This window comes from Dunckerocampus dactyliophorus, chromosome 1, assembly GCF_027744805.1.
Source record: "Dunckerocampus dactyliophorus isolate RoL2022-P2 chromosome 1, RoL_Ddac_1.1, whole genome shotgun sequence".
NCBI lineage: Eukaryota > Metazoa > Chordata > Actinopteri > Syngnathiformes > Syngnathidae > Dunckerocampus > Dunckerocampus dactyliophorus.
This window is the reverse complement of record NC_072819.1, coordinates 6,807,472-6,833,782: the sequence shown is the minus strand read 5'-3', so window position 1 is coordinate 6,833,782 and position 26,311 is coordinate 6,807,472. Positions and strand designations below refer to the sequence as shown.

Genomic DNA, 26,311 nt, shown 5'->3' with positions numbered 1-26,311 from the left:
CTATGAAAAAAAAGGTTTTGAAGGTTCAGCTGGTCCAAATAAGGCGGTGTAGGACAGGTGACCATAGTAGGAAGCCTGAGTGTGAGGAGGTGCAGCAGTGGCTGATCCGGGACTCCTCCTGGGATCTTTCTGGCTTTTGTCAGCACTTCCAAACATGGCCACCTGCAGAGCGGATCAGACAGACAGACGACGGTGAGCAAAAGGATGCCAGACTCCTGTATGTGACGTCTCTGGCATGCCTCACATATTTTCACCGCTGCCGTTGGTTACTCCAAACACTGGCCTGCTGATACTAAACAAAAGCTGCTGCCAGGACATCTCCGTCCTCCTTTCACCACAGACAGTATAATGGAAGCATGCTGGGGCCATTTTCATATTCTCCACTTTTATGAAGCACGCTAAAACCAATCCAATGAATCCAACGTAGGTCAAGATATGCTGAGCGCTTAAATATTGTTGGCTACATACAAAATAGAGGCCAATTTTTTCATTTTCAATTTTTTTAAATCTCAAATTTAAATTAATTAAATAATTTACTGATTATCCAAATACTCTATAAATATTATATAGGCCAACATATTTTTTCACTACTATTTTTTTGTGTTTGTTTTTCATTTTAGATTATTTTGTTTACATGATTTTTTTTATTTTGGATTATTTTTCTATATTTATGTTTATATATTAGAATAAGTTGTCTCATCCACAGTTGTAAAAAATAAAAATAAAAATTCCTGGCTAATGTGATTTTTTTTTTTTTGCCAGTTAAAGGCAATCATAACACAGTTGTTTCATTTGCAATTGTATTTATTATTATTATAATCATAATATACTATATAATTATTAGAAGTGTTATACATATGATATAACTAATATGATATATTTTTTCATACGTACAACTTTTTAATTGTTTTCTTTTCAGCGTGTCCCTATTCTTGCTTAGAGTTCCACTTTTTGAAGCGTGGTGGAAGGAAGCTTTGGGTGTAGCATTGTTGACCACTAGAGGCACTGTCCTACCGGTTTGCCTGTATATGTGTTTTGAAAGCGTAGAAGAAGAGTGACCGGCAGATTTGACGGTGTTCAAGTTGTAAATTGTCGACGTTTTACTGGTTTTGTTTGCTTTTATTTAATCATTTTTTCCCCCACCTGCGTACTTGTTATCCAGCACTCAAACAATTGTTTTTCGGCACAGTTCATTGCTCGCCGCCATCTTTTATACACTCTTTGCTAACACACTATATTAGCATAATTGCTAAGGAAGCTAAGGAAGAATGTTACAAAATTTTTAAATACTGTATGCAAAATCAAGTCTGTGGTCAATTCTACCTGATAAAGCATGACTTGAACTTTAATTTGATACCCCATTCACTTCTCGACCCCAAATATTAAAGAAGTTAGAATATTTTATACTGGAAAACAGTGGCTTCGGTCCCCATTGCTTTAACATTGAGTCAAGACAAAAGCTGTGATCGACCCACGGACCTTGGCAAGTACAACCGTACTACAAAATATACAGTATCATAACTTGGGCTGTGAAAATCTGTTTTGAAAGTCAACAGAGTAGCCATTTACACAAGTCCAGGGAAGAAAATCAAGTGTCATAATTTTCATGTCGGCCTAGCATTGCAGTGCAAGCTGTGTGTTCGTTTTCACCCCACACTAACCACAACAAATACACCTAGCTATCATCCATGACAGGAACATCCACTCCATATTTGACAAAATCTATGTTTTTTAGCATGATTTTGTTATAATGAAGCAGCATAGAAAATGGATGGATATCTAAATTATCCATATTTTATTTGCTTTTATATTTACAAACAAGGCATCCATATTGAAAATGGGAATGCGGACACGACATGCAGTAATTCCAGGTAAAAAAACAACAACATACATATCAGATTTCAATGACATTTCGTTTTCAGGTAGATATTAAAGTGAATTAATATCCCATATACATTTCATCTCGTCCCGATCCATGAGTTTGAATGGCTTACAGTTGTACTTGACTTTCCAAGCACTCTTTTGCCTTGATGTGGTCCAACATTCAATATAAACCTGATACGAAATTGAAGATGAAGAAGTAATCTACCTAACAAACATGTATACCAATGAAAATACACCCAATATCATATGAAAACATTGCATTTTTAGTCTCCACAGACTCTCCTAACAGAGCGCACACGCTCAGTGTCAGATTTTTGCATTGCTAAAATACGGGTTTTGAAACATTGCTACAATGTCATAATAAACACGGTGCACTCAGTTTAATGTGAAATCAGCGTCTCACCAAGCCAAGGTGAAAAAAAGCGGTTCTTTTAAGGTGGACTGGCTGTCGGAGAGGCTCCAGCACACCCCTGCGACCCCAGTGAGGATAAGCGGCATAGAAAATGGATGGCTGGATGGCTGTTGGAGTCCGTGCAAACAGAAGAAGAAGAGGTGAAACCGGGTGAGATTTTTTTGAATGAGAAAGGTCTGCTTTATAAAACATGCTGCAAAACCAAAGTAGCAAGCCAGTGAAAAGTGTGGACTGAATGTGTGGCGTAACTGTGCATGTTTTGCTGCCCTGCTTATGTCTTTTGATGGGCGGACGTGCAGTTTGTGTACACCGAGTTTGTGTTGCAAGAGGAATTTTTTTAACATATACAGTACAACAAACATGGCATCAATTTCAAGTACATTTTCAGGATAAAATAGTGCCACAACGGGCTGCTTTCAAACAGAAAGTGAAAGTGAAATAAGGAAATGAAAGTATACCTAATTAACAATGTACACGGTAAACAAGAAAATAAGTTGGGAATAAAATGATAAAATAGGGGTTTTTCGACTGAAATGGTTAATTGTATGAGACCGTGACTTGTTTTGTCTGAGGTATAGAATAAAGAATTTATTGAACATTGTGGAATCCTCTTTGCCTTCTGTTTGAAACCACTTATATACAAAATATGAGCGAATGGAAGTAAATTAGGAGGAACATGACATTGCAGTGGACTAACATAAAAAGCAACTATTTCCAAAAAGGCTCCTCAAGGCATGCTGGGAGTGTTTCCGGCGTAAACATACTAAAGTTTCGTCTCAAAAGGGGCACCGCAAAACATGGTTTTGTTGCGACCTGTTCGCATAAACACATTATAATGGGACCCCCAAGCCTCCCCTCACCACCCGTCCCGTGGGAAACGCCGGTGGTCATGTCAAACACACACGCATGCATTTTTAATGACACTCTATCCTTCCTGGACAACGCAGTAGTTACACACAGCCTGAAGGGGATCTGTCACTGCTAATGATCGTTTGGTTGCATTTAGGAGCCCGCTGGTGGCGGTGGGGTGCGGGACTGGAGCCGCTGGTCAGATTGGTATCGTGTTAATGGCTCCACAGGCTCCAAAAACCGTCAGAGACCCCGGAATGCGGAGCTCCCTCCAATTGTGGCCCCTCATTAAAGACAATTGCTCGTGCTCTTGCCGTTTCTCATGCCACTCATGTCTGCAAGGAATGGCTGGGCGACTGAAAAAAGATCAACACGTCAATCAACGCTCAGCCACGGATCGGATCTATCAGCCTGTCTGCAATCGTATTGTAATCTGCGCAAACGTATCCCTTATAAGTCATTCATGCGTATATACTGGATGTCTTTGTGCAGGCAGACGTTCAAAAAAGAAAATGCCATCAAGACATGCATCGTAGGACAGGCAGGAGAGTCCTCTCCAAGTTAAATTGCTCTATTAACACTAATAAGGGCAACTAGCCCCCATTATCTTTTCTCCAAGTGATGGCCGAGGATGGAGATGGCGGACTGCGAGGGGTGGACGAGGCGACTCGGGGGCTCCTGGGAATAAACACACACATTTGATGACAAATGATGCATAAAAAATACCTAGTGCTGGCCCAAAGTCTCTTCCTGGTTCTGTAAACATAGTAGAGCTTTCTCACACATATATACTGTATATATACATATATATATATATATATATATACAGGTATATATATATATATATGTATATATATATATTTATATATATATATATATACAAGAAATGTAACAATTTTGCAAGAATAAAGCTGTAATATTATGGGGGAGGGGATGGATGTTATTTTGCCAGCAAAAGTCATACATTTTCCGAGAATGAAGTCGGGTTACGTTGAGGAAAAATGTTGAAATTCTGTCGTTACTTTAGAAGACACGTGTCACATGTGTTCCAAGAATAGACATAGAGTGTATGTACATTATGAGAAATATCACGTTGAAACCAAGTGGTCATTTTTGCAAGAATAAAGTTGTAATATTATGAGGAAAAGAAATGGAAATTAACCACAAGAAAAATGTTACATTTGCTGAAGAATAAAGTAGAAAAAAGTTGTACATTTTATGATAATAAAGTTGGAATATTTGAAGAAAAAAAATTGGATTTTTACCAGGAGAAAAAAGGTATAATATTATGAGGAAAAAATACATTCAATTGTAAGTATATGTATGATCATTTTTGATAATAAAAATTGAATAAGTAAATAAAACTAAATAACATTTCATAATAAAGTTTGATTATGAGAAAAAATATTGAAGTAAAGTCATGTTTTGTTTTGTTTTTTAAGCAGAAAAGCCATACATTTTATGAGAATAAAGACATATTTCATTTATTCAGTCCTAAAATTGCAAGAAATGTTTAAATTATGAGACAAAAAAACATTGAAAGGTGGTAGTTTTACAAGAATAAAGCCGCGATTTTATGAGGAAAAATGAAATGAAGTTGGAACATAACAAGGAAAACGTTACATTTTGTTACAATAAAGCAAAGAAATATCAGAAATGAAATTAATATTGCAAGAAAAGTTTGTTTATTTTATGAGAACAAAGTTGGAACTTAACGAGCAAAAATAATTCATTTCTAAGGTTACAAGAAATGTATTTTCTGAGAAATAAGAATACAAGAATAACGTTGTAATATCATCAGGAAAAAAGACATGAATTTGTAACTTTATTTTAAAAAGTGTTTTGTCTGTTGCAAAAATGTAGTACAGAAATAAAAACTCAAAATTGTAATATTGCAGTAAAAAGAAGTTGGAATGTTGCAAGACAAAATAGTGAAAAAGTGAAGAACAAAGTTGTCATATTATGAGAAAAAATTCTTAAGTTAAGTTGCAACTTTACAAACATTTTTTAAATTTGTTACAAGAATAAAGTAGCGAAAAAAAAAGTATTTTTCTGAGAATTCAGTTGGAATTTGATGAGAATCAAAATAATGAAGACGTGATTTTTACCAGAAAAGTATGGAAGCCTGTTTCTGCCGCTGAGAGAGAAAAAATGTCCCAATGGTAAGTCATAATTATGAGAAAAAAAGTCCAAATTGTAAGATAAAACTCAAAATTACGAGATAAGAAAGTCATAATTATGAGATAAAAAGTTTAAATTATGAAATAGAAAGTTGAAATTAGGAGATAAAAAGTCCAAATTATGTGATAAGTCAAATTATGAGATAAAAAGGCAAAATTATGAGAAAAAAAGGCAAAATTATGAGAAAAAAAGTCGAAATGATGAGATTACAAAGTCAAAATGATGAGATAAAGTCAAAATTATGACATAAAAATTCAAAATTATGAGAAAAAAAGTCCAAATTGTGAGATAAAAAACTTAAAACTATAAAAAAAACTATAAAAATTATGAGATAAGAAAGTCATAATTATGAGATTAAAAGTCATAATTATGAGATAACGTCATGAAAATAAGACAAAAAGTCTAAATTAGGTGACGAAAAGTCTAAATTATGAGATAAAATGTCCAAATTATGAGATAAAAACTCAAAATTATGAGATAAGAAAGTCAAAATTAGGAGATAAAGTCATGAACATAAAATAAAAAGTCAAAATTAGGTGATAAAAAGTCAAAATTTGGAGATAAAAAGTTATAATTATGAGATCATAAATCAAAATTCTGAGATAAAAAGTCCAAATTAGGAGAAGAAAAAGTCAAAATTAGGAGAAAAAAAGTAAAAATTATGAGATAAGAAAATAAAAATTATGGGATAAAAAGTCAAAATTAGGATGTAAAAAGTCAAAATGAGGAGATAAAAAATGTCCAAATTATGAGATAGAAACTCAAAATTATGAGATAAGACAGTCAATATTAGGAGATAAAAAGTTAAATTTAGGAGATAAAAAGTCAAAATTAGGAGATTAAAAAGTCGAAATTATGAGATAAGAAAATCAAAATTATGAGATAAGAAAGTCATTATTATGAGATAAAACATCATAATTATGAGATAAAAAGTCAGCGCAATTTGTACCACCATATTTTCCACTTTTCTCTCATAATTTCAACTTTTTATACTTTTCATAATTCAGATTTTTGATCTCTTAATTTTGACATTTTATTTCAGAATTATGACTTTCTTATCTCATAGTTTTGACTTTTTTATCTCAGAATTATGACTTTTTTTCTTTTGGTGACAGAAACGGGTTTCCATGGAAAAGATGTACATTTTGTGAGAATACACTTATAATATTACAAGAAAAAAAAGGTTATAATTATGCAAAAAAATGAAAAAGGTAATTGCTATAGAAAAAATGAATTAAGCTGTCCTTTTTAACAGAAAACACGTACATTTTAGGAGATATTATGGATTTTATGAGGGGAATTCTTTATTTTTTTTAATGAATTGGTACATTCATGCATTTTGACAGTCCTTATTTGCGAGGACAAAGAGTCGGTGTGCATGTGTGTCGTGTTTCTTCACAAAGTGACGTCGCCAATTAGTGGTCTAGCATGCACATTGCACTCTTTTCACTCCTTTTTGCAGCTCTGCGTGAGCGTGGATCGTCGGTGTAGCTGTCAGCGTGTGTGGTATGTTGGTTTTGTAAATAACGTGCAAAATAAAACATTCATTGTTGAACCACGCGTGATGGGTAAACCCGGGGAATGCGGAACGATCCACTTCTCCGATGGCAGCCATTGGTGTTTTGGGCAGGTGAGAGAGTTTGCCAGGGTGGATTCCTAAAAGTATCTTCCCAGACGCAGGGAGTGGAAAAACAACAACTCCCTGTCTTCTTCCAGGGAGACAAGGCTCGGCCCGATATCCATCAGCGGGGGTAACCTTTAACCCGAGCATCACATGACGCCGGGTGCTCGGAGATCCTGCTGCAGCCAGACAGTCTGTCTAGGAAGTCTTATCCCGACACTTCCTTTTCTTTCTCCCACATTGGCCTCTCTCTCCTCACATCCCTGCTTTATCTCGGACACCACTCCATTTTTCACCAAGCACAACATGTCATTAATAGCAGCTTTGGATGCTGGCCTTGGCCCCCAATCAAAGGCAACACACTCCCCCAGCATGCCTCAGTAACATTACACACGATTGTATTGCCTCATATAAATACACTGTCATGTCGTGATGTTGTAAAATGTTGTACCGTAATTCAACAAGAAAAAGATGTAATTTTACGAGAATAATGTTGTAATTTTATGAGGAAAAAATAACCTCATTTTGAAAAAAATAAAGTGTTATTTTTTTAAGGTTGTAATATGGTTTACAAGCAAAATAATGTATACATTTGTAATTTTTGGAGAAATAGGTTGGAGAAAAAGAATAAAGTCAAAATATTACGGGAATAAATTCATAAGAAGTAGAAAGTCAAAATAGTTGGAAAATTAAAAAAAAAAAAACGACAGCAGAAATGGAAAAAAACAGCTGTAATTTCACGGGAATAAAATTTGAAATAGTATGACAAAAAAGTTGTACTGTTATGAGAAAAAAGTAGAAATTTTACGAGATAAACTCGTAATATTATGTCATTTTAGTAGCATAGAGGTCAAATATTAAAGAAAAAATACGCTATTTTTTTCAAAGTGCTAACATTATAAGAAACAAACCAACCAAAATAAAGTTGTTATTTTTGGAAAGTTAGATTAGGGAAAAAGTTATAATGTTACGAAAATAAAATAATAATTACAAGAAGGAAATTCACAAGAAGAAAGAAATACAGTAGTACCTCGAATAACGTAAACCTCCTTTTACGTAAATTCCACTGAACGTAAAGAATTTATGTAAAGTTTTTGCATCGTATTACGGAAGAAATTCCATATAACGTAAAGCGTCAAGTCGGTGCAAATTCAGAAATTCGATTTGAATAGCTCGCGCGACAGAGAGAGGGAAACATTTTCCATGACTAACAGAGTACACTTGGTGACGCCTTCTGAAGCTTCACGCTATCATTGGCTGATTATCGGGGCACCGCCTACGCTCTCATCTCATTGCCTGACTTATACAGCGCTTACGTGAGTTTGTGTGAGAGACAGGCTTCTCCCTTCAACCTCGCTTCCACTTTGTAGTCACCCTTAAACTAGTTCGCACGCATTGAAATCTCTTCTTGAATATTTTGAAGGGCCAAAGGGGTGAGTTTGGGAAGATCTTGGAACGGATTAGGCTATTTACATGTATTTTACGCTTCGTATAACATAAAAACCCTATAATGTAAACGTTCTCGGAACGGATTATTTACGTTGTAGGGGCGTCTACTGTAGTTGCGGAAATGTTGTATTATAACAAGAAAAACTCATAATATCACGAGGAAAAATAATGTAATTTTAGTAGCATAGAATTGAAATATTCAAGAAAAAAACTTTACGTTTAAAGTCTGAATAGTATGAAAGGCAAGGAAAACAAAGATGTAATTTGTTTGTTTGCAAGCGAAAAGAAAATGTCAGAAGATAAATTAAGAAAAAAAGTTTACAAATTTGGAAAATGTAAAAAAAACAACAGCAACAATGGGGCAAAAAAGAGCAAAGTGTGAAATTGATATTCATAATAGGCTTTTTCAGCTAAACGACAAAGCTGAGATGCAGCTTTTTCTTGAACTTTATATAACTTCTTAGCATATCGACATGTGTTGCTTTACAAAATATCAACGTGGCAAAGTTGCATCCTTTCATTTTTCATTTTACACCCCTGGTGTATAGCCTCAACATTCAAACAGACCTCAGATATTGGTACAATATCAGTACGAGTATCAGGTTATATCGATCTGCATCTAAAATCTCTGATATCCAATACAAGCAGTCAATTCCTGACACCGCGCCAGCATTTCTAGTCAGCGGCGCCCACATAGGGCCCACGTGATCACAACAACAGAGTGTGCTAACGGGCTAACAAAGGAGCAGGAGTGACATCGAAGTCCGAAAAAAATAGCCGCCGCAGACGAGTTCAAGACTAGTCCCCCAAGGGGGAACATAACCGGGGCATTTCGTCACGACCAACCCGTGGCAGCGCCACAAAAAAACAGCATGCGGACCCTCGCGAGACCACAGAAGTGAAAAACAAACCGGTAAAAGATTTATTATTGTCAACGTAGTCATACATCATACAACGGACGCAGCATCTGGTTTCATGTTGGTTGCTTCTGAGTTTTGGATGAGCTTGCAAGATCTGTTGGACCCAAGAGCAAGGAGCGTAGTGATGGTGCCAACTGTTGGGCTTCAGTAACTACTAAATCTTACTCAAGGAGAACTGCTCTGATGTTCGCTGGCCGCTGACGTTGTTGAGTGTGTCAACACTGATTAGCAGTGACGAGCATCTGGTGGACAATTTACAGAAAACATGTTCTGGTTTGACTTTCAATGGTACGTGGGACCGTGATCACAAATCTCTGGACTGCTTGTACTCCAAAATGTAAATATGTTATAGTTGTTAGAATATGTTATGTTTAAAATTGCTTAAAAACTGCCCTGGTTAGACCGCTTCCGGTTTTTGCCAGCCAAGAATTTTCGACAAAAATACACATTTAGGAAGAATTTCTCCAAGATCTTGACATGTCTTTTATTGTCCGTTTGTGAGGTCAGAAGTTGCTGATATTGGGGCTCTCTGTTCTAGTTCACCCCAAAGGGGTGTGATGGACTTGTTCTTCCACAGCAAAGGTTTGTTAAAGGGTTACAGTTCGGTGGGTTCATGTCAGGATTCAGGATTAGTTGTAGGGTTAAATTTAGGTTGATGAGATAAGGATTAGGGTTAGGATTTGGGGTGTTAAGGTTGTAGTCAACTTGGTCTGAGGTAAGAAGGGTTAGGTAGAGTTGGGGGTTAGGGGGACAGTGGGTCAGAGGGTTAAGGGTTGAGGTTAGGAATTAGGGTGTGGTTGGGGTTAGGGCTTGGTGTGACGAACGGAATGATAATTTTGGAATGAAGGTCAGGATTAAGGTTTGGTTGGGTTATGGTTTTCGGGTGTGCACCAGAGGGTTGTAAATTGGGGTAAAAGTTAGGGGTTAGGGCATATGGTTCTGGCTAAAATTGGGGGTTAGGGTTTATGGTTCCGAGAGAGGGTCAGATGGTTAGCGGTTGAGGTTAGGATTTGGGTATGGTTGGGGTTAGTGCTTTGTTGGAGGATTGGAATGTTAGAGTTTTGGAGTGACAGTTAGGATTACGGTTTGGTAGGAGCTAGGGCGGTGACAGAGGGCTATGGGTTGGCGTAAAGGTTGGCAAAAGTTGGGGGTTAGGGTTTAGGGTTCAGAGAGAGGATCAGAGGGTGAGTGGTTGAGGTTAGGATTCGGGTGTGGCTGGGGTTTAGGGATTGCTGTTAGGGTAATCAGAGGATTCGGGTTCAAGGTTAGGGTTGGAGTTGTTCGGGTAAAGGGTTAGGGTCAGGCATGCATAAAAACAGTCAGAAAAGAATATGAACTCACTATACCTGTCAGGTAGAAATGTTTTGCTGACGATGAAGGTCATTTTATATTACATTTATGTTTAAAAAGCAGAGAGATGAATATAGCAGCTGCATATTTGATGTGTTTCAGCATTTAGCATTGTGCATGACTGAGCAAAACCTGCCTCTGTGCATACCATTATCTGGCAAAGCTCTCATTAGACGCTCCGTGGCGGCCAACATGTCGCCTCACGCTCCCTGCGTCACGCCGCACTCAGGCCGACACCCTCCCACCCTCCTCTTGGCGTGGCGCTCGTCTCGCAGCGTGACTCACCGCAGAGACATGCCTGCAGTGTGACGCCTGCCAAAGTACGAAGTGAACATAAACGTGTAAAGCAAAGGGGGCCCACCTGCGAGACCCCCAATTGCAAAACCTCTCGTCGGCACGCGTCGCCGATGCACACGTTCCATTCCCTCCCCTTTTTCAATTGCCGGCGCTCGTCATGTTTTGGCTCCGTGCCGTGTTGTTGATTGGTGCTGAACAGCAGCTTGCAATGTAAACGCTGCATATTTCTCCCACAAAGCGATGACATGTTTAGTGAAAGTATGAATGCACGCCGCCCTCTATAATTATCATGCAGCGCCTATAAAAACCTCAACAATAAATCAAACACGCGTCAGGATGGACTACAACTGCGTGCAAAAGTAGGATTTAGGATTTGTTTGCACAACCACAGACTCACTCTCGCCATGTCTTAAGTCAGGGGTGTCCAAACTTTTTACTCCAGCTTTTTACTTTTCCCCCGACCTAATTTTACAAAAAGTACCACTTTACCAAAAGTAGCACTGTTTTACTTGTTTCTCATAATCGTACAACTTTGAAAACTGTCAGATTTTTTCTTAAATTTTTCAACTCTGTGCTACTAAAATGTCATTATTTTTTCTCAAAATATTAGTTTATTTTCCTAAAATTTTGTTTTTTTTCACTCGTTACAATACGACTTTTTTTTCTTAATATTTTGGCTTTATTCCTGTAAGATTACAGCTTTTTACAAAATTTCTGCTTCTGCTATTACAATGTTATTCTTGTAAAATTAAAATTGTTATCGTTAAATGACAACTATTTGTCTTAATATTTTGAATTTATTCTTGTAAAAATACTGCTGCTTTTTCCATTTTTACTCCTTTTGTTGTTGTTTTTTTTAAGTGTTCTTGTTAAATTATATTTTTAGAATGTCTCGCGGGCCCATAAAAAAATAGCTGCATGCGGCCAATGGTCCCCGGGCTGCACGTTGCACGCTATATGGACAAAAGTATTGGAACATAACCTTAATATTATAGCTTAAATTTTTGTTATTGCATCCTAGCAAGACATTTTGGACAACTGTATGCTAGGCTTGTGGGAACGCTTTTGGGGAAGGCCTCAGAGCTACAAGGTCCCGCGTAGGACATTTTGCATTTAGGAATGTGGAGACCCCTGCAGGCAGGCAGGCCGGCCTGGGACGTGACTATCACCTGGACTGACGCGCTGCTCAGTCAGCCAGAAAGCCTCCCAGCAGCAAGGGCTTGCATAGGTCAAGCGATTTACCTCAGCATTAAAGAGCCCGTTGTTCTTTACGTCGCCTCGGCCTGAACGCTCATGTGAGCTGGCACCCATCCGCCGGCTTTCATGACCTTCTTCTCACTCCCACCGATGAGCAAACCACCTCTAACATGTCCACACTGGCACAGATATTTGCGTTCAACACCTTTTCTCAACACATGAGCACTTTTTGCAATATGACAATTTTATTCTTAGATTATATAATTATTTTTAATTACAATTTTACATATTTTTTATAGGGTTATCAGCCCAATATTGACTTAAAAATGTTATAGGATTTTTTCCTTACGTTGAAAGAGTTGTTATTATCGATGTCGCAGTGCCGCTCACTATCCTGGGAGATATATATATATATATATATATATATATATATATATATATATATATATATATATATAGTTAATTGTTGTAATATTATTTTTATTTATTTTATTTTGTTCGGTAATATGATGATATACTCTAACACATTACAACTATGACTCTTTTCTTGATAGGCTTTAGCATACCCTCGTGACCTTAGTGAGGACAAGCAGCATAGAAAATGGGTGGATTTTTATTTTTATTTTTTTCTTCATAAATATTGTATACATATCATGATAATATGATCATCATATTATTTTGCAGGTTTTACGTAAATACAAAAGAAAATTCCGATTGACATTTTGTGATAAAGCTGCCAGTCTTGATGTGAACTGAGTGAGTTGTCCGTTTTAGCTTTTTTCTCAAAAGAAAAAGAAAGAATTTGTATATGAATTTAAATTGCACCGCTTCCTAGACGCAATGAAGTTGGTCTTGTAACAATGCAGTGAAATGCTGCCATCTTGTGTCCGGCCTGTGAAACTACGTGCAAATGACCCAATTCAGTCCCGCAACAGAGCATGACTGCACTATGCAATGCAGTAAATGTGACACAATTAGTGGATGAAGCTGGCCCTCAGTCTGCTAGTCGAAGTATGCTCACAAAAAAGCTGGAAAGAGGTATTCGATCCCCTGCTGAGTTTGTGAGTTTAGTTCCTGTACGTGACGTATGACAGGTTTATACCACTTCATTCTCTTAAAATTAGGAGTTTTTCCATGCGTGATGCCCTGTTTCTTGCAAAATTGCAGCATAAAAAAGTTATACTTTTACTCGTAAAATCGCGATTCTCATATCATAAAATTGCAGTTTTCACATTTTTTCTCATATTCGTTCTTGTAACATTGCAATATTTTATCATAAAATTGCTACTTTTTCATGTAATATTGCAACTTCTTCTCATGAGGACTTTTTTCGCGTTACATTGCGCCTTTAAAATCGATGTCTTTTTCCCGTAGAAGTGCAATTTTTTTTTGTTTTAGACTTTTTAGACTTTTGTCTCGTAAAATGTACTTATCTCTCACAAATGTATGACTAATTCTCATATTAAATGTTTTTTTTTTCTCTCGTACAATTTGACTTCTTTCTTTCACAATATTTTCTTGACGAATTAGAGGAGTTTTTCCATTTAAACTTGCGACTCTCATTTCGTGAAATTGCAGTTTTTGAATTTTTTTCCTCATATTCTTACTTTGTTGTAGTATTTTATCATAAAATTACTACTTTTTCATGTAAAATTACAAGTTTTTTAAATGAGGATTTTTTTTGCGTAACATCGCACATTTAAAACCGATGACTCTTTTGCAGCATAAAAATTAGGACTTTTTCCCTCAGAAGTGCAACTTTGGACTTTTGTCTCATAAAATTGCAAGTTATTTCTCCTAAACGTCTGACTAATTGTTCTATTAAATTATTATTTTTTTCTCTCTCATCGTAAAGTTTTGACTTTTGACTTCTTTCGCAGTTTTTTCTCTTAGATTTTATGAGTGTTTCCATGAAAAATTGTGACTTTGTCACATGATGACTTTTTTTTCGCAAAATAGTGACTTTCGTCTTGTGAAATTGCAGTTTTATCATTTTTTTCCTCAAATTCTTACTTTGTTTTTGTAACACTGCAGTATTTTCTCATAAAAGTATTACTTTTTCGTGTAAAATGAAAACTTTTTTTCATGATGACTTTTTTTCTGGAAAAATTGCAGCATAAAAACGCAAACTTTCTCCTGTAGAAATACAACTTATTTCTTGAAAATGTATGACTTTTTCTTATACAAAATTTGAATTGTTATCTCTTTTCTTGTGAAGTTTGCATTTTTTCGTGTCATATTCCGACTTTGTTCTTGTAACATTGCAATATTTTCTGGTAAAATCTGATAAAATGGTAACATTTTTCATGTAAAATGACAACTTTTTTTCTCTTAAAATTATGACTTTAATTTTGTGAATTCTCAAAATCAAAAAGACTAAATAATATATAACATAATAAATTAATAATAAATAATATAATACATACAAATAAATACAATAATATATAATAGGACTATATTGTATTACATACATACTATATACTGTGTATCTAATCTACTTTAAAATAGAATTAATATCCATTATTCTATTTCTACAGTACGCCAATGGCCAACAGTGCTTTATTAATATGTGATTGTTACTCTCCTTTCACAGCAAAGGAACTCTGTCAACCTCCTCCCACGCTGCACCACAGGCCATACAAATACTACATTAATAACGTCCATAATCAACACGCACGCAAAGACACGCCCTCATATTCCATAATTACGGTTTGGCAGCAGTGAGGAAGTCCAAATCTCTTTTGGGGAAAAGGAAGAAACAAACACAAGCTGAACCAGATTGAGGGTGTGTCTGGCATCGGCTGGCCAGGAATGATTGAGAATCACATGATTATGTTCATACATTTGCATCCAACATGAAATAATGGTCCTTTACTCCACTTGTGGTACGATACGCCTGCAGCCACAGACTCCCTGCGGCAGACGGACGGTTTCCGCCAACGGTGGGTTGGAACCACCAATCCTGCGGTGACTGAACAGGGGTGTTTGCATGAAATACACAAAGAGAACTCTTAATGACGCTGCTGGGATAGCAATGACCATTAAGACATGCCATTGTTGCAAAGTCACTCTTCAAACCAGATCGGTTGCTACGCTCCAAGAACAAACGCACTTAATTACTCTTAACGAACGTTGTTACTCAACTGTATTTATACAGCACTTTTCATACAGGGAACTGCTCAAACCAGTTACAGGCTTTTGCTGAAGCTTTGAATGATCTCATGACAGGCACAGACGCCCCAGCTGTCAGCATCCTTGTGAAAGTGTAAAACTTAGTCAAAGTCAAGGATGACTTCATTCAGGGTTTCAAGCAGCTCACTACCATGGTCACCAGGTCACATACCCCTGTGCAGCAAAATGACCACCTTGGCCAAACAGTTTTCCAGAGGTCTGAAAGGGATAATCAGCTTGCACCTTCAGTTGACGACCTCTCCTTCCTGCAGCAGATGGGAAAGGAGTTTATCAGAGATGAGAGTGGCAGCTACGTGGCACCCTTGCCATTTCGGAACCCAAAGAAGCCTCTCTTTGACAGCCATACCAACGACTTGTGTCACTACAGCATAACTTCCAAACTCCCATGCTGAACTGGCACCACTGCTGAAGAGGGAAAGGGAAGGTGGTGTATCACCCGCAGAAGCCCGGGAGTCGTGTTTGACTCGTGCTCGTTTTGAGGAGTGTCCCTCAATGACACTTTGCTTCCAACGCCGAACCTCAACAACTTTCTCTGAGTCCTTCCTGAGATTCCGGAAGGAACTCGCTGCCATATCTGCTGACATCAAGGAAATAGTTTATTGCTTCCTTGTCACGAAAGAACCAAGGGACTTCTTGCTCAAGGAAGTGGTGGAATGTGGAATGACGGTTCATGTGTTCAGGAACAGCTCGTCACCAGCAGTAGCCACCTACAGTATAGATAAAGGAGAGCAGCGCAAGAGGGAGCTGAGACGAAAGCTCTCAATTTACCGGTCGAGCTACATTCCTACCCTCACCTTTGGTCATGAGCTTTGGGTAGTAACCGAAAGGACAAGATCGTGGGTTTTCTCTTTAGGGTGGCTGGGCTCTCCTTCAGAGATAAGGTGAGAAGCACTGTCATTCCGGAGAAACTTGAACCGCTGCTCCTCCGCATTGAGAGGAGCCAGATGACGTGGCTCGGGCATCTGGTCAGGATGCCTATCAGATGTCTCCCTGGGGCACGGGGCTTGTTTCACCTGTAGTAGGCCTCAAGGAAGACACAGGACACGTTGGAGAACTATGTCTCTTAACTGGCCTGGGAACATCTTGGGATCCGCCGGGAGGAGCCTCGCAAAGTACCCCACACCCCGACCTTAGATAAGGGGAAGAAGATGGATGGCACAAGAGGGAGAAAATGACATTGGCAGCGATATTTATCATTTCATTAAGACAAAACTGTTATGTGGTGCTCTCAGATCCTTTCCGACAGCAGCCAAAGCAATGGATGTTCTAAGAAGAGGCCGGAAGCTGTTGGAGTCTTACAACATCAAGCTGACCGAGGTCATGAATGCCTTCCCCAAAGAGGTTCAAGCCAAGGATATTGACCTTGCTGTGAATGACTTGCCGCCTCAGCAAAGTCTTGGAGTAGCCTGGAAAATGGCAATAGACACATTTACCTTCAACATTCCCGTACCCCAGAAACCTTTCACACGGCGAGATGTGCTTTCTACCATCAACAGTCAACAGTCAATCCATTGGATTTTCTGGCACCAGTGACAGATCAAGGCCGACTCCTTCTACGAGAACTAGTCTCTCAAGGCACAGACTGGGACACGCCGGCCTGAGGAGACGTTCATGACGTGGCAGAGGTGGCAAACCTCATTTCAAGAGCTTAATGAGTTGAACGTCCCACGCATCGGTGCTTTCTAACTAACGACCAAAGGCCTAGAACAGGGGTACCCATTATGGGTACTCCTTATCAAAACTTTTAAGTAAAACTGTACTTTTTTTGGAATTTTGCCCATCATCCACAATCCTTATGTGAGACATTAACACATATGTCTTTCTCTTTTCTGTGCATTCTAAAGATATACAAATAGCTAAAAAGATGCAGCTAAGAATGCACGTAATGGGAAAAACGTATTCCGCCTATAAAGCCTTGTGAAAAAAACTCCACAAAGCACCAACAATGCTCCATTTACATATAATGTGACATATTACCCAAGCTACAGCGGCATTATTATTATTAGTAACATTGTTACAGCGGTCAAACTATGTTACTGGCGTATTGACACTTGCCACACCACACCGGCTAGCTACTAGCTAGATAGTGACTAGCTTCACCACACACTCGCCCGCAGCGTGTCAGCGCTCTCGGTGCCTCAGGCCACTAACAAAATGTAACGCTACATATTGAATCTGCCGCCACTGCTACTGCTGTTTTTGTTTTTGAGTTTGGAAAAGTCAATGCTAGGTGTAGGCGTTTGTTTCTATGTTGCTATGTGAAACTAATGCGCCCAGGAAAGAAAGAAAAAAAGAAAGAAAAAACAGTTTTTCAGGTGATTAACAAGAATAGCACAGCTCCTCATTACGGAGTCCTTTTTGTTAGCATTTTATTTCTATTTTAGGGTGTGGGGGTTCATGTTTTTTTGAGCTATGATCAGCTGATGAACAGCTTATTTCACTTTACTGCTTGTTCGCAATAAATTGTTTCCTCAAAAAATTAACAGTCAATAGAGCAAGACGCCTCCCGGTCTGTTGAACGGGCACGCGGGTCATCTTTCCAGGGAAAGGTCTAATTACCGGAAATGTGGAAGTAAAATGAAATGAGTATGAAGTCAAATAAATGAAATGACTCTTATTTATTTATTAATATGCCTTTTTGAATCATTTCACAGGTTGTGAAATACAGTTTTTAAAGACTGTGTCACTCCTCCTGCATGCAGATGGATACACACTGGAACACGTCTCGGACACAAATAAAGCGGTTGCTGTCTGTGCAAGATGTCTCAAACCACGCCTCACCTGTTGAAAAACACAAACACACACACACACACACACACACACACACACACACACAACAGTAAAATATTAAGATGATAGCAGGTTTTACATCAATCACAAACACACACACACACACACACACACACACACACACACACAACAGTAAAATATTAAGATGATAGCAGGTTTTACATCAATCAGTCTCTAAAAACCACAAGATGAAAAAAATGTAACGTGTACCGTCAGACACTGAGCAGGGTGCAATGCCATCGATAGCGCCGACTGACTCGAGAAGGATGTCAAAATCAAAGTCTGAGCCATCAGTCCAAACGAAGGTTTGCTCCTGGAAGACCGAGTCAGATTTAAACGAGTCACTCGTAAAGACAGTGTTTCACACGGGACTGCAATCAATCTTGTGGTGCAGTTCACTGAGAAGAGCCACACTTCCTTTCAGGCTCCAAAAGTTTCTTCACTAGACTTCCCGTTTGTTGCTTTTTTTTAAAAACACAACCTAGAGGGGCCTGAATACTCGCGAAATATAAGTTGGCAAAAGCGATCCCTCCTGCTACGTCTTCTTATTCTCTCCTATCCCAGAAAATACCCGGAGAAAACCCACGCACGCACTTTGGGGGGAACATACGCACAAAGATGTTCTAACAGGGAGGAGTGTGGAGGACAAATCTTACATCTCATCCTGACAGTAAAGTTGATTTCTTTACAAACGCAAGTTCTCCCAGTGGACATGTACCAAATGTCAACCTGTAGATGGTGCTGGAGGACATGTTCTCTGGTGCTGTGTGACGTGTCTGAAGGACACGTTCATGTTGTATGTACAAACAAACACTCCTACCGGGCACAAGACAACCTTGGTTCACCTGTAGGGAAAAACTGAGTCCAATCCAGAAGTCTCCGCTAATGTCCGGCTCGAGCAGCACCTCAGTGAGCCCATCAATGAGTGCTTGTTCCACGGGACTGTGGATGGAGGCCAAATTCCCACCAAGGCTTTTGCAGTTTTCCTAATGGGGGATAGAGAATTGTAAAAAAATACACCGGTACCTTGGTTAGCGTCATTTATCCCTTCCAGAAGGTCCGACTCAAACCGAAACAGAAGCTGACCAATTACAAGAAATTGTGTAAATCCAATTCATTCGTTCCAGGCACCCAACGATGTTAACACAAAACACGTTTTCATGGTTTTACATGTACAGTTTTCTATTCAGAACGCAATTCAAAATGCATATAAATGCATTTAAAATTACTTTTAACTTCACTGAAGATGCGATTGTTGCCAAAGACACTATGTGGCAGCGAGATCCACACAGACACCATCTTGGAGTTTTGCTGTGAGTTATTCCTTGAATTCAATAGTGCTTCTCACCTTTTTCATCAAAATTCCGGCACTTGCAACTTTCTTGTGCTCCATTTTGGCTAATTTTGCAGCTGTGATCAATAAGAATAGAGTTCCTATTAGGGATGTGCCGATCGATCGCCCACCGATTTCCGTGAAAAATCGCCATATGCTGAAAAATGCCTTTCAACGCTGGTCACCTGTGGCTAGCACTGTTGCAGCCCGCAGCGATCCATGCATGCAGTTAAGAGTTTTGCCCTAACTAATGCCTTGGGCATTGTGCTCCTCCCACTTTCCTTGTCAGGCATGCCAAAACAAAACCACCATGTCTGCCGTGTATAACTTAACTACCAGTACATGCCACGAAAACTATCTTGCGGGGGGCAGCATGTGAAAAAGCTTTAATTTAATACGGCATTTGAAGAACAAACACTTGACGGAGTATGGTGAGTTTTCTCGGCTCACGGTGTGATCATTTGTCAGACGGCAGCTAACGCAGCCATGTGGACACTCGCCCGCATGTGCGTGACAGTCAGAAGGCTAAGCTAATAACCAGAAAAATAATTGAATTCGTCGGACGGGATGACCAGCCTTTCTCAGCGGTGGACGACACTGGGTTTGCAGACTGCTCTCTCACTTACCTAGAAGTCCCGCTAGAGCTCCACCAATGTACTCTCACGTCCTTAGTCTCCTTAAAGGAAAACTGCACTATTTTGGGAATTTTGCCCATCATTCACAACCCTTATGTGAAACATCAACATATATTTCTTTCCCTTTTCTGTGCGTTCTAAGGAGAGAAAATGAGTCAGTATGAACCAGCTAACAATGCACATCATGGGAGGTAACTATTTTGACTCAAAAGCCCTAACAAAAAAACCCTAAAAAAAAATGCCACCTGTGTTCTATTTACGTAACTGACCTGTATATTAACCAAGCTACAGCCATATTGTTATTGTAGCAGCTAACACGAAAAACGATATTTATCTGGTGGAGTAACAGGACGCCTAGCTCGCCGCTAGTCTCAGCGTCACTCACAACGCCGCAAGCCACTGCAACGAGACAGACGGAAGAGTGGATACTACTGGCTCTCAATTTCGCTACGAAGTCTCAACAAGATGCTCGTTTACTGTCAGCATTTTTACCGTTTTTATGACTGGTCTTGTGCTGGAAGACACAGCCGTCCCAATGAGAGTGGACACCGTAAGTGTGGTCGCTGTTTCTATGCTGCTGTTGTTGACGGGAGTCGCGTTAGCTGTGAAATCAATGCACCGAGGAAAGAAGTTTCGGTAATGTTTTAAATCATCAAAATACGGCAAGACACTGTAAGTATCAATGTACTTGTTAATGCATGATCACAATGTTAGAGGTTTTTTAGAGGGCTCCATAGTCTAAATGTGGCTCATACTAACTCGTTTTCTCTCGTGAGAACGCACAGAAAAGGGAAAGAAATATGTGTTCATGTTGTTTCACATAAGGATTGTGGATGATAGGCAAAATTCTTTGCTGCCGCCTGTCTGTATTTTGTTGCAGCACACTGGCCTGGGAGGAGCCACCTGGTCACACCTGCGGTCGGTTAACCTGGGATTACTTGATCGTATTACCTCTTGTTCATTGCTGTCTGGTCCACCCTTGTTGTGTTGTAAGTATATTGTTCCCTGCTTGGCTTCTCCAGCAGCGGTGTGGTTTTTGTTATATTTTTGCTCTAGCCGTGCCTGTTTAGTTTTCAGCAGTGCCTTAGCTACCAGTGCATTTTTCCCTGCTTGGTTTTTCTGCAGCGCTTTTCGTTCCCATTGTCTTTTTTTTTTTCCCCTGCTATCTCCGTGCGATTTGTGTTAGTTTGTATTTTTCCCGTCGCTCGGCTCGGCTGTGTCCGTTGTACTTTCCTGTTTTGTGTTTTTGCTCTTATACATCATCATCTGTAGGTTTCACTATATGTTCTCTTCAAAAAGTAAGTCAAATATCCATCCATTTTCTATGCTGCTTGGCCTCACTATGGGTATGGGCATGCTGGAGCCTATCCCAGCTGACTTGGGCGAGAGGCGGAGTACACCCTGAACTGGTCGCCAGCCAATGGCAGGGCACATATAGACAAACAACCATTCACACTCACATTCATACCTATGGACAATTTAGAGTCTCCAATTAACCTAGCATGCATGTTTTCGGATGTGGGAGGAAACCGGAGTACCCGGAGAAAACCCACGCACGCACGGGGAGAACATGCAAACTTCACACAGAGATGCCCAACGGAGATTCCTCCTGATCTCCTGACTGTGTGGCCAACATGCTAACCACTCGGCCACCGTGCGACCAAGTCAAATATGTTTTTATCTAAATTAAGGTGATTTTCTGGTTCCTTTTTTAATATCATGTGGCCAGCAGCACTCCATCATAAATAAATTGTATAATTAAAAATGTATAATTAATCCATGTGATTGGTATGGGCCGATTTCAGTCCTGGATGATTGGTATCGGAATCGGCAGCATAAACCCCTGATCGGCGCATTCCTCGTTCCTATAAAAGTATGGAATTTGGTTTCTCTAAATTTTTAGGTCTGGAAAAATAGAAACAAGTCAGGCATGGAGGCTTGGCCCTTTTTTCCAATTTAAATTTTCCAAATATTTCAGCTTTTTTCTTAAATCTTTTTTCTTTAATCTTCCCGTAATTTTAATGTGTTGTTCCCATACTATTATAACTTCCCTACCTAACTCCGTCTTCCCCCTACCCAATTTTTCTTCCCGTAATTATGACGTTCTTCCCAAAATATTTTGATTTTATTCTCATTTAACATTTAATAACTTTTTCCCTCAACATAATTTTTCAAAAATTACAGTTTCATCTAATTACAACTTTAAAAATTAGCATATTTTTCCATTTAATATTTCAAATTTATGCTACTAAAATGAAGTATTTTAAGTGATAACCTTTTCTCATTAGATCCTTTTTTTTGTCTTAATGTTTTGACTTTATTCTTGTAAAATTACTGCTTAACCATTTCCATTCATTTTTTGCTGCTGTTGTTTTTTAGTTTTCTTGTTAAAGTATGTTGTTACAGTGTCTTACAGTAATTTTTTTAATTTTTTATTGTTATTCATAATTCTTTTTAATAGAAAACAGAAAAGTGGTAACAGCATTTTTCCAGACCTGAAAATTTAGCAAATTAAATTCCATCCTTTTCCATACTTGTGTAAAACCCTGTTCTGATTGATCGAGTGAATTAGGCACCAGATTCATTTCAGTGACTGACTCGTAAGACCTCGAGTCAGTAAAAGGAATCGAGTTCCCCATCAAGGCCCGGTATTTGGACTACCTTGACCACTAGACCATCAGTGACCCAAATGCAGAAACAAGGATGAAGTTCAGACAGAAAAGCAGACGAGAGTAAAAAAAACTTCCATACCTCTGCTTCGGCAAAAGTAAGTATCGCATTACGGATGATGAAGCAACGATTGTCCAACCGGGTCCAGCCTTCAGGACACTGATTACCTGCATCACAAATGTGATTTTAGCGAGGAGACAAGATGTAGACATTGAAGCAGGCATCAAACCACCTACGTGAGGCTCCAAGTTCAGACCGCTGTGAAGAAGAGAACATTGATGTCATGAATTTGGTCTTAAGTTACTGACACACTTTAAGAATGACGACGTATTAAATTGCATGCAGGTCCTAATTAGTCTTTGATTGGCCGTCAATGGGACCCGTTTGGGCTGTGGGATGGTACGTGTTCCGCGTATTGGAGATATGCGAGTTCAAAGCTTGAAAGTTTTTTACTAAATTGGGACTCACTGGTCTCCGTTAACTCGTTCACTTGCTGCCTCCTGCTACTGCTAGCTGGATTTTCTCATGACTCACATGTACTCCACGAAATCTCCAGTTTCACTGACTCACCGGTACTCGATGAAGACTCGTGTTTCACTGACTTACGGGCGCTTGAGGAAGACTAGAGTTACAATGACTCATGGGTGCTCGAGGAAAACTCGAAAACTGTGTCACTGACACAGAGGTCCTTGAAGAAAGACTTGAGTTTCACTGTCTCACGGGTACCAAGGAGACTCGAGGTTCACTGACTCAATGGTACTCGACCAAGACGCGAGTTTCACTGTCTCACTGAAACTCGACAAAGACTCGAGTTTCACTGACTCACGTGTGCTCGACGACGACCCATATGTCACTGACTCACGCGTACCCACGAGACCGGACTCACTGGTACTTGAGGAAAACTCAACGAAGACTGGAGTTTCAGTGAGTTAAGGTCACACCAGCTGACTCAAGTTGCACTCATTCATGGATAAGTTTTACTGACTTACGGGTGCTCGAGGAAGACTCAAGTTTCACTGACACAGAGGTCCATGAAAAAAGACTTGAGTTTCACTGACTCACTGGTGCTCGACGACCACCCATATTTCACTGACTCACGCGTACCACAAGACCAGACTGTCACAGACTCATGGGTACCGAGGAAGACTCGAGTTTCACTGACTAACGGGTGCTTGAAGAAGACTCAGGTTTCACTGACACAGAGGTCCTTGAAAAAAAGCCTCAAGTTTCACTGACTCACTGGCACTCAAGGAGACTCGAGTTTCACTGACTCACTGGTTGGTACTTGACAAAGTCCCAAGTTTCACTGACTGAGCTGTGTTTGAAAAAAGACTTGAGTTTCACTGACTCACTGGTGCTTGACGAAGACTCGAGTTTCACTGACTCATGGGTACCCAAGGAGACTCGAGCTTCACTGACTCACCGGTACTCAAGGAAAACTCAAGTTCCACTGACTTACAGGTACTCGACAAAGTCCCAAGTTTCACTGACTCACTGGTGCTTGATGAAGACTCGAGTTTCACTGACTCACAGGTACTCAAGGAGACTGGAGTTTCACTAATTTACAGTGGAACCTTGGTTAGCGTCTGGCCCGGTTAGCGTGTTTTCCGGTTAATGATGAAAATTAATGCCAAAATTTGGCCTCGGTTTGTGTACATTCTCCAGTTAGCGTACAATGTGGCGCACGTCTTGTCATGTGCATGAGTCCAGCTGTGTTCTTCATGTATTTTTTTTATCACAAAACATCCTTCCTGGTTAGCATCTTATTAGCTATCTTACAAAACGGCAACCTGAACCGGAAGCTACGCCGCCCGTCATGATATCATCAGCGGTTGTCTTGAATGTTAACATGAAGCGTGTTTTTATAGCTTCGCAATTATAGAATTAGTCATAATTTGTATAGAATTATAGTTAGTTCTATAATTATGCAAAAAAAGATACAATACGGGACAGGATGACATTTATTTATATATATTAACAGCTCCAAATGAACTGGAAATCTATTTCCCAAACACCAGTTTCTTTAATAGTAGCAGAACATACAGTATGAATCACACTTTAACATTCAATATTTCAACGTTTTCCTCTTGTCAATGTGGCCCTCACCCTGCGTCATAATGTTTCATTTTATGTATACGACGTCCCCTGGGGGGCCCGGTTCGGGAATCCCACTCAGATTCTTTCTGAGGAAGATTTTAGGACGGTTCTCCCATGACCACATATAGAATATACTGTACATGTGTACTGTATGTTTGACTAGTAAATGTAATGACTTACAGCTCCAGTTATCAGTCCACTGATCCCACAAAGGAGGGACAACACACGACATGCCAACGCCATCTGTGCAATTATACGCAAATACATTGGATTTGTAAATGTAACATCCTAAAATCATGGCAAGCTTCACACGTGACCTTGTGAAAGGTTTAAAAAAAACAACAAGCAAACAAACTTGAGATCAAATGAAAAAGGACGTAAAGTTGTCTTACCTTTCCTCGAGGCTGCAAACGACGACAGTGCTTTTGTTTCAAGTCAGCCGGAATGTTAATGACTTGACAGCATGCGTCACAACGAACACCTTCCCCAACCAGGAAAAAGACTTATGAATAAAACTAGAAAGGCCTGTTGATTTTTTTGAAGTTAAGACCCTTACAAGGTCAGGCATGCTAAGCTTATTTCAGCAGAGACAGAATATCAACACAGACAATCCAGCCAATAACCTGAATAAGGTTACAGATTACAACTTCTTTGGTTCTCATGAATCCGTTCCGAAAGGTCAGATGAAAACAAAAACCAAAGCAATTTCATGACCGATCGGCTTATTCGGGTTGAACGTCAATTTGCACCAATTTTTATGATGTTTAATTTGTAATTGTGAAAAATATCTCTTCTTTTGAACCACTATTGGCAACATACGCTAGCCACTGGGGGTGTTTTTATTTTTTGGTGGAAAAAAAATGTAATTTTGAGCCAGTTGCGTACTGTCCCTTTTATAATAAAACATAAAAACATGCATGCAGGGAATGTGCAAATAAATCAAATCTGTCAAATGACATGACAGTGCTCATAATATTACAGCTTTATTCTTGTAAAATTAGGAGTTTTTCCATGTAAAATTGTTTCATGATGCCTTTTTTCTTGTAAAATTACAGCATGAAAATTTTTCTCGTAGAATTACGGCTTTCATCTTGTAACACTGCAGTTTTCACACTTTTTCCCCTCATATTCTTACTTTGTTCTTGTAAAATTGCAATATTTTGTCATAAAATTATTACTTTTTCTTGTAAAATTACAACTCATTCAAGTCATGTAATTTTTTTTTTCTTTCTGTAATGTTTTCATATTTTTTCTCATATTCTTACTTTGTTTTTACAAAGTACAAAATTACAATTTTTTCCTCATAAAATCATTACTCTTTTATGTCAAAGTTTTTCCCACAAGGTCTTTTTTTCTCATAAAATCGCAGCATAAAAATTATGACTTTTCCCCATAGAAATTCAGTTTTTTCCCGTCAAATTAAGACTTTTATCT

The 26,311-nt window shown here is 38.9% G+C and overlaps 1 protein-coding gene across 1 annotated transcript; it reads right to left on the bottom strand.

The window, feature by feature from the left end:
- Nucleotides 1-18,019: 18,019 nt before the first annotated feature.
- On the bottom strand, nt 18,020-25,306 carry LOC129190234 (type-2 ice-structuring protein-like). The gene is made up of 7 exons (XM_054792750.1): nt 25,270-25,306; nt 25,058-25,120; nt 23,017-23,038; nt 22,862-22,947; nt 18,988-19,128; nt 18,353-18,455; nt 18,020-18,133 (listed from the first exon to the last, which is right to left on the bottom strand). The coding sequence occupies exons 2-7, from the start codon at nt 25,118-25,120 to the stop codon at nt 18,036-18,038; spliced, it is 513 nt and encodes a 170-aa protein (XP_054648725.1). The 5' UTR covers nt 25,270-25,306; the 3' UTR covers nt 18,020-18,035.
- Nucleotides 25,307-26,311: the final 1,005 nt, after the last annotated feature.

Bases quoted from the DNA above. Each gene is read 5' to 3' on its own strand.
- LOC129190234 (XM_054792750.1), bottom strand. From the start codon at position 25,120: ATGGCGTTGGCATGTCGTGTGTTGTCCCTCCTTTGTGGGATCAGTGGA. The intron at 18,456-18,987 runs GTGAACCAAGGT...TCGGTCTTCCAG, and splicing joins GACTCAGTTTTTCCCTACAG to GAGCAAACCTTCGTTTGGAC. The intron at 18,134-18,352 runs GTACACGTTACA...GTTTTTCAACAG, and splicing joins ACCCTGCTCAGTGTCTGACG to GTGAGGCGTGGTTTGAGACA.